At 39.2% G+C, this 9,474-nt stretch overlaps 1 protein-coding gene across 1 annotated transcript; it reads right to left on the bottom strand.

Annotated features, from left to right (window-relative positions):
• Window positions 1-1,346: 1,346 nt before the first annotated feature.
• Window positions 1,347-9,365, bottom strand: LOC124180069 (spondin-1). The gene is made up of 12 exons (XM_046565094.1): window positions 9,194-9,365; window positions 5,990-6,177; window positions 5,262-5,446; window positions 4,513-4,707; window positions 4,148-4,434; window positions 3,642-4,045; window positions 3,389-3,560; window positions 3,067-3,310; window positions 2,813-2,996; window positions 2,567-2,730; window positions 1,951-2,127; window positions 1,347-1,843 (listed from the first exon to the last, which is right to left on the bottom strand). The coding sequence occupies exons 2-12, from the start codon at window positions 6,168-6,170 to the stop codon at window positions 1,763-1,765; spliced, it is 2,274 nt and encodes a 757-aa protein (XP_046421050.1). The 5' UTR covers window positions 6,171-6,177; window positions 9,194-9,365; the 3' UTR covers window positions 1,347-1,762.
• Between the last annotated feature and the right edge of the window lie 109 nt (window positions 9,366-9,474).

The following is a 9,474-nucleotide window of genomic DNA, read 5'->3' as shown; positions in this document are numbered from 1 at the left end:
CAATTGTAATTTCGCCCTGTAGGGATCGTACGGTTAGTGAACCGATATTCTAATATTTGATTGGTGTAAAGAAAGAAAAGCTGACGTCGGACTGGTGAAGCTAGATTCCCAGAATTAAAGATATTTGGTCTTATGTATAATCTCGCAAATAATATATTTTTGTTAATTCTATAATCTCACAACCCTTACCTTGGCCACGTAGTCCCGACCCAGCTCGCGGCATATTGTTTAATGCGACACCAAGTCGTAAAGATCGTAACTGCACAATACCTTTGGTTCATTGTCCTCCGGTCTCAGGTTCTTGCAAAACATTGGAAAATCCTCACACTCACTCTTGCCCGTACCACACACACTACGCAATACTTTTCGGACATTCACTTCACGGAGACCCGTATCTGATATAATAACACTTTGCCGTCCGCACGATTCGTAAATATTTACTCGCCTGGCGCCGGCAGCGCTTATTCGGATCACTTGACTTGTCGCCGGGCGTTCTTGACATTATCGGGAGATTATAAATTGTTAAGTTTTACTAATCTCGTCGTTAGTTCTCATTTTCAATGTCTTCCCAATCGGCCAAGTCGTCCGGAACGTCAGACAAATCGTCCGCGCATTCGTCGTAAATATTTGCATCGTCTCTTTCTTATTGTTACCGAAACAAAACACCAGCAGAAAGCTAGACACTAAAGTGTTGTCACCGACCCCGAGCGATACTGTGCTCACAACACCACTGTGGTGTCGCCGGACGGCAAAGTGACAACTGAGAACTCGTTCACAACTTGAATGGAACCAACAGTGAAATATTTTATTCAACAATAGGAACATTTCAGCGTTGCTTTCAATCAAATATACGTTGAGCGCATCGGGAAATCACCGCGTCGGATGCCAATCTTTGGGGGTCGTTTTTGTCACTTTAAACCTTTTTTCCGCTGTATTAAGAAAAAAAAAAATACGTGTTTAGTTTCTAATATTTTACAACATACATTAGTTGTAACGAATCCGAAAGGGAACACCAAACTGGTGTTCATTGTTAGGGAATAACGCGTGATCCTCAGATGAGTAATGTACTCCTGAACCCAGTGACTAGAACGTATGTTGTGTTTCCTCTTTCTAACAGAGTTGAGCGTAGATATCAAGACGTTACTTGAAATGGAATCCGTGAATTGAATTGAATTGAATTGAATTAAATGGTCCGTTATGCTGGTGAAACTATTCCCTAATAAATACCATTTATTCTGATACATTAATTTATTATCTACCCTTTACCCTGTACAAAAATATAAGTAAAAAATGTAATTTTTTTTACGATTTATGCTATGTTGTTTAAATAAAACAATAGACAGATATAGAGTGAAACATATTATATATTGAGATTTATAAGAACGCATTCTTTTGCTTGGGATACTGCAATAAGTTCTAGTCATTTTCTAGAACAATTGCACACTATATTTACATAATTTTACCGCACCTTATGGTGCTGAAGGATTAGTTGTTCGATCGTAATGAAACAAAAATATTATCACCCAAGCACAACAATTAAGTAATGAATAGGAAACTTCTTTTAAACTTTTATTTTTTGCCTATCAGCCTCCAATCTTCTGCAATTTCTAATTTCATTTTTAAATGTTGTTCATCTAGTTTGATTTATTATTATTATATATATTATATTATTAATATCCAGGCTGAGGTTAACTGCGTTAATGCCCGTATTTTTGTCCCTTAGTTTAAGTAATTTTGGTGAAGGCACTTTTTAGTTGAGTCATCATTCGCATGGAGCAAGCTGGCATCGAGACCGACGATGCAATTTCCTTGGACAAGCTCGCCCACCATTCTCAGGACGACGCTAGAAATAGAACATGTAAAATTAAAGACGTTTGGCTTCGCTAAAAGTTGAGCTTTTTGTAGCACACGTGTAGCCTTGTTCGATAGCACGTTCAAAATGCAGCTCACTTTTATCATTCTGGTACTGGAAACTCGACCCGTTCCACAAGTGACGCTGCACGGCGTCCATGGAGACCACGGAGTAACCATGCAATCGATAGGAGGCAGACTTTGAGTTGAATGTGGAGTTGGCGCCGTCCTCGAATTCGGAATTGGAATTGGTTCCCCGGTGAGAGCTGCTCTTACCTGCGGATTAACGGATTGTTTTTTTGCTTCGCCGAAAACCCGAAATTCAAAGAGACAAGACTATTTTTCATTCCAATAATGAACAGAATTTAACTTGGCTAAACTGATATCGAACAGAACACCTGCTTTCAAGGAGTATATCTAGCTAAATTTGGACAATTTGTACCTCAAGAATGAATCATTCACTTCGTGTGGAGTTTATTTTAATCGAAAGTGTATAGATAGATAGCTATTAACATATTTTTTTCCTCGAAGAATCAATGATTGCGAGGCATTGTTATTGATGATAAATTGTAACAATATTAACCATTTCGCTTAGTTACACGTTTCAAGGTACCCACGATATCTTGAAAACGGTTTCACCGATTTACTTCTAATTGAAGGACAATATGAAATGAATTTTAACAAGTAAGCATGACACATATCAAAGTTCACTTACGATGCCACAAGTTTGTGTACACTCTTCGTTGGTGAGGAAGTTGTTGCGGTTTCCACGACATCCACCGTATCCGAAAGGAACGCACATTAATTTATTTGGTTGGAACGCCCAACGTTGAAAGTATCCTCGACAAGGACCTGGATCAGCCTCTTCCATGCAAACAACTAAAAACACCAAGCGAAAACTTTCCATCATTTTTCCTGCACGCAAACGATGTACAGAGACGCCAAGTGCTCTCTGCATTACCCTTTGCCGTTGCCATGTCGAAGGTGCAGTCCGATTGGCCTTCGCAAGGTCTTTGTTGAAGCATCTCGACGCGAGAAGAACACTCTTGTTGCAAGGACGGATCGACCATCAACAATCTCATCCTCATCTTGACTCCCTTACCACAAGAAGCGCTGCAAGGTGACCAGTCAGACCACCCAGATACCTAGAGAATATATTTTCCAAGTTGTTATTACAAAAGAAATTTACGCGGTAGTAAAGGTGTGTTAAGTTACTTTGCAAACTGGATCGAGAAGTTCCTCAGTTCCGGATTCACACGCTGGCTCCATACACTTTTGCTTCTCGACTATTTGAATGTGTGGACATTTCTTCCGACCCATACGATTATTGAATTTTCTGGTACGCATTTTGAATCCTACACCACACGTACTTGAGCACTCAGACCAGCCAGACCAGCTTGTAGTTTGGCAAATTTCCTCAGTTCCAAGTAATGGCGCTTCAGGTTCTTCTTCCTGGCCACTTAACGGATAGCGATTTTTTATGACTAAATTATAGGTAACATATGAAGCGCAAGTGCTGGCCACTCAAGTTACTTACGGGCACTCAGCGATAGCGGCGACGCACATTTCTTTTGATACGAGTTGACGGTTGCAATTCAGCATGGTGGCTTTCTCTAACATTAGATATTCTCTGGTGCGCATTCGGAGGCCCTTCCCACAACTTACCGAACAGGATGACCAGGGGGTCCATTCCGATGTAACACATTCGGCTGAAATAGTATTATCCAATTGTATGACTAGAATTAAAATGAATTGGTAGACCACTTATCACTGTAGAATAAAATATTCACGTCTCGATGTATCCTCCGTATTCTCAGCGACTTCGAGTTCAGCAATTTGCTCCTTAAGGGTCTCTTCATCACAGCCTTTTTTGAATATCTTCTCTCTGTTTATGTAAAACCTTGCCAACGGCAGCATCGGTTTACCGGAAGGATCGTAAAACGGTGACCGTGGATCCTCTGGATACGAGGTGGTTATAGGCTTCATCTTCTCTCGCGGCTTAGTTTCGGAGTTGGGTGACATGTACGAGATTCCATTGTCTGTACCAGCATCCCATGGGTAAAGATCAATGATCATACTCTTAATCCACGTACAGTCTTCTTGGCAAAGGTTCAATTTGCTGACTCCCACGACCCAGTCAGGAGACGGACCCAACATCGACGCCGCAGAGAGCATATGGTGTTTACGATCAACCCTGCAACAGTGATGAATGAAACGTGAATTTTTCATTGCAACCAACTTTATTCCCATTTTATGAAGTATATCATATATGTTGAATGAACACATAGAGTGTCACCTGAAGCTGGTGGTGGTATTTGTGTTCACTCTAGGATACCAGAGACCCGAAGCCTTGACCAATGTTCTCAAATGTTTAGTCTTGGTTCTGAGCTCGGCCTCAACACCGGAAACACTTCCCCATTCAGCCAACTGTCGGAACCCATCAGTTGCAGTATGCTCACGACCCCAAAACGAAAACCTGGGTTCGTGCGATGCACCAATTAAGTCGCTGAAGTGTGTCAACCATGTTGAGAATGGAAAGTCTTTAGGGTGAGTGCGGTTCGACCAAATTCCTTCAAATATGATCTGTCGAATAAGAAGTGATGGTTAGAAAATTAACATTCTCCGCATTTCCGATCAAAATCAATACACACAATTACTTACGGAATACTTGGCTTCGTCACACGCGCAGCAGCGTTTCTCTTTCAGTACATCTGCGGATTCCTCGTCACTAATTTCGCAGAATGTTCTTGTCAAATTGCCATCTTCGGCATACCAACGATCGACGCCTTCGAATACCATAGCATTGAAAACAACGCAACCTGAACCCGAAGCTGGAGCCCTCCACATCACTTGGACCTGTGCCCGAAATTTGATTACCACTCAAACTAGAGCAGGGTCTCTTTACATTCGTTGAAACGCTGGAGAGCTTTAAATTTCGTTAGTCCATTCACAAGATGGGAAGAAGAGTATATTTCAAAAATTCGATTCGACAAAATATTCAAAATCCGCATAAACCACTTCTGCGTGTTTTTTTAAATCTGTTTTTCAACTTCGCGTTTCTGTTTTTAGAGAAGAAGGCAGTTATTGTAATCACCCTAACAACAACCGAGTTGTCACTGGATCTCGAGGTTTCAAAGTCTAGAGAATCACCTGGGGCCATTTTTCGATGTATGTAACTAACTTATTTTCCAAAGAAGCGAAGAATCTGTTGAAAACCTATTTCAACAACACGACAAGGGCTAACAATAAATAATACAGAAAAATCTGATGATAACCTCTCTTACAAACACTGTTTGTTAATAATTGGTTAGCACCTTACAATGATAATATTCCATTCAAGTAAATATGAATGAATCTTACAGAGGCGGTATGTACCCCGATTTTTGAAGTTGAAATATACCATACCATACCTCGGATTTGGGATAGTCTGTTGCTTCAGAGATGGTGTTCACACAATCCTCATTAAATGTTGTCAAGGAATCGGGAAATAGTTGGAAGAACCCAACGCGTGAGATTGGACTGTCGCGTAAATACAGAGATTCGACAGAGAGGGTGAATCTCGTAAATTGCTGGAACTTTGCATGTGTCCGTGATCCTGAAAAAGAGAAGAAAATATGTAAATAATATTGTTACATTATCCAAGCAAAATGATCAGTAATAATATCCGATCTGGATTGGCAAAATTGGCAAAATTTTTCACCAAGTGCCGAACAGTGCACAGTAGATTCATTTTTTACTTACTTCCGGCAAAAAATTAAGTCATCTAATTTGAGATATATGGAGAACAGGTAATCAAAGCGAATGATCGATCGGATGCCAACTACAAATTTCCAAATGTTTGAGCAGTCAATTTATGGCAATGCCATTTGTTTGTTTCTTTTTGACTTTGACTTCGCCTTGATCTTAACGTTTTTGAAGACATTTTTGGATACATGATTGTTGAGAAGGTTCGATCCGAAGCTTTCCGACAGTCGAGTTACTCGAATTCGGACAGGTGTCGGTTTTATTCCAATTCCAAGCAAAATTTTGTTTTGCCGACTTTATGTCAACATCGAATTGTCAAAAGTATGACAATCGACACCATAACAAGTGTGCTAACCTGGTTCAGATTAACAAAACAAAGAAAAATTTCACTCACCCTGAAGACTAAGCGTGTACACAGCGTTTGGTATGTACTTATCGGAAGTTCCACTTATGGCGATTTGGTAACCACCGTCACCAGGGTAGCGTCGGCTCGTGGTATATTGTGCAGAAGGTCTCATGGGGCAGCTGGCAAGTGCCTCTGCCAAGAGACAGAGCGTCAACACAACTCGGATCATGATGACTCTATAAAATGCAACGTACGGTGAATGAACTTAAGTATTTTCAAACAAAAACGAGGTGCAGAATTTTATATCTGCGGTTAGCGACATAAACTTCATAATTTTCGGTTGGACGTGGGTTATCAATATTTTTTTGTCGCGAGATAGCGTCTTTCTTGGCTGACCTGGATCACCCATATAGTTTTTGAATTAACCCGTAAACAATGCCGTGGTATCTAATTTCCGGGCGGTATTCATTATCAATCAAATGTAAAGAGAGACGAATTATGGCAGCTGTATCATTATTGAATAGAATGAAAAAACAAAAAGTATTTCCATAAAAGTTCATCTTTTTTTTTCAATAAAATCTGCATCTTTTACACAAAAAGTAACACTTGTCGTCATATCATTTTGCATTCATTGCAGTGTAAAACAATATATATTTCACTTTCTCAATTGATTGAACAATGTGGGTTAAAGAAACTACAATTTTCGATGTGTACTTTATCAATGCACGCAATTTCTTCTCTAACGACTTTGAAAAAACACAGTTTCCGCTCAAATCGGCAACTTATTTTCGCAGTCTTCGTTTTCGAATTGATAGAAAAATAACTTTTTTGGTTTTACTGACGATTCTGAATTTCTTAGTGATTACGCCATCGTCTTAAGTAAAGAGACTCGAAGTGAAAGATCAGCTTCTTTTGACAAAGTCTCGGCGCCAAGTCAGGATTCATTCGACTGTGGTTTCTTTTATTAAGCAGTGACGAGTTACTGTTGCATCTGCTGACCTCATATGTGGTGGCGAGCTTGAGTATTTAACCATGACTAGTAGGGGAACTTGTACTCATTCCAAAGAAAGAAAATCGTAATGAGTATATGGTGAACACGTGCTGGTCATGCCAACCGCAAACTTGGGTTTAATTACGCAACACGGAGAGCGTGCAGAAAGCGATCAACAGCAGGGAGTCTTGTGTGGCTTATCTTCTTGCTTCTAAGAAACATTTATACAAAGATCGTGAATTCATACTTTTCCCGGTGAAATTAAATCTGAAATCTTACACTGTCCCATCATAATTTTTTAGTCTACAATAATGCACAACAGTTGTATCCAATAAACTGGAAGAGAATACATTCTACTAAACTACTCCTTGGCTTATGATTGTATTCTTTGAACCCTAAAAAAACTTTTAAGAACGGATGTCGTTGAATTGGATGATAGTTCGAAGAACCCAGATGCTTTTTGCTAAGCGATCAACGCAACAAAAATATCAAGTTACAATTACTCCGACCAGAAGCCCCCGGTTACTGCGGCCTAGGTATATTTGATAACCGTCTGCTATAATATCGAAATACTGCCAACGTAAGTCAAGAGTACTGCAACGATAGAAATTCAATTCAAATAATGCTGAAATATTCAACAGTTTTTTGCTAGTTTTAATTTCACTAATAGTGTTATTCAAATTTTTGATGACTGGTAGCCGTGCATAATAAGGTAAAGTGTTAACTACGAAAAGTTGCAACTCTACTGGACCAGTGCTTGACCGGTTAAATTAAGAAATTTATTCATACATATATGAAAACTGGAACGATCGGAGCAATTGATAGATGATCTTCGTATTTCGTAATACTTCTTGCGTAACTTTGGGCACGCGGTCAGTTAAGAGCTCAAAAAATATTAGAGCGCATCAAATTGCGAAGTATATAAAAATCTCGGAAACGTTTTTATGTCTGTCGTAAAAGAAATAAGATCCAACGGACATAATCATATCGCAGCGGGTGAAAAGTTCAAGGTAAGACCCCGAATCGGAAATATCGTCTTTTACGTTGTTCCACTTACGTGTAATAAATTTACAACGACCGTTACTGCGAGTGATGAGGGAAAATGTGGATTATTTTATTTAACTATAGTTTACATACGTATAGCCACAGCCATATGTACATCAAGATAACTTCGTTCGGCGGAAAATTTCTTCGATTACTGTACGACTTGCAAAAGTTATCAAGACAAAAAAATATTTGTTTTTAATCGAGCAAGCTCGCTCATCAGATGGCGGCTGGAAGATTGCAGCTGTGTTGTGTAAATTTGCGACGACAGGTTTGTAAAAACTGGACTCTATTTTAACAATGAGATCCTTTGAAATGAGATCTGAGGAAACCGGTTTGCGCATACTCTTATATTATCGCTACATGTATTACCGAAAGCGAGTCTAAAACCTATAATGGTTAAAACAGTTACTGAGAAATTGAAGTAACACGAGCATCGCTTTTACATTCATGAGTGGACATCATTTTCATTTTAATAAATAAATGCACGCCAAACAATATTTAATTGTAACTACAGTCAACAAAACTGCACTTTCGTTTGACTGTAACAACAATCTGTTTATTATCACGTTTTTTCTAAGTTAAATACGGCCTCAACATCACTTTTTTACACCCACGCCGAATGGTTATCGCTGCGGTCACAAGACAATTCTATGTAAGTGATCGTACACTGAAAAAGTAATCGCAATGAAAAAAACACGCATGCAGAGTTCGTTCGAACGATGGAAGAAAAAATGAATCACCATAATTGCCGAGAAGACAGAATATTGGACTGGATATACAATCACAGTTGTCATTGAACCCGTTTTCCGTCTTGACGAATAAGGAAATACATTAACAACAAATTGACAATACTTTTTCCTTATTTAGTACATTAACTGATAACGATCAATAATTTCCTTTCACCCTCATTGTTCAAAATTCAAAATACCAAAAGTCATTTTACATTTCGTACCTATGTAAAAATAATGTACCAAATGTACGTAACAACTTCACACACAAAAAATGTCCCATCTATGGATCTCATAAGAAAGAATGTTACCTAAAGTCGATTTCGAATGCATTATCCATTCTGGATAAGGAATGCACTTTAATTTAGTCGAACGATTCGTCGCTCAACAATTCTACGTAAATTTGAAATTAGTCGCGAAACCTTGATCAGTCGTTCGCGGTATAAGATTGTTTGAAATAATTATAGTCACAGTTAACGAACGTACCAGTTTTGCTTCTTCAGCCGCACGAAAACGGCTCTCGTTCAGTAGAATGAATCCGCCGAAGGAGAGCAGAAAGATGCTTTGGACAGTGACAGAAGCGAACTGACCGCGACGTGTCAAGATACAGATTCTCAGTACTACGAGCTTTACTCGTCCACAGATCACCGGAAACTGATACGACAACGACGTAGCAAGAAATGGAATCAGTGCGTTTGCCCCTTCAGACTACAACTATATCTGTTAACCGTTTCATTGCCCGTGCACAATTCTCACTCTTAATTTTT

Source organism: Neodiprion fabricii, chromosome 4 (assembly GCF_021155785.1).
Source record: "Neodiprion fabricii isolate iyNeoFabr1 chromosome 4, iyNeoFabr1.1, whole genome shotgun sequence".
NCBI classification, from domain to species: domain Eukaryota; kingdom Metazoa; phylum Arthropoda; class Insecta; order Hymenoptera; family Diprionidae; genus Neodiprion; species Neodiprion fabricii.
The sequence above is the reverse complement of the archived record's forward strand: the minus strand, read 5'-3'. Positions and strand labels throughout refer to the sequence as shown.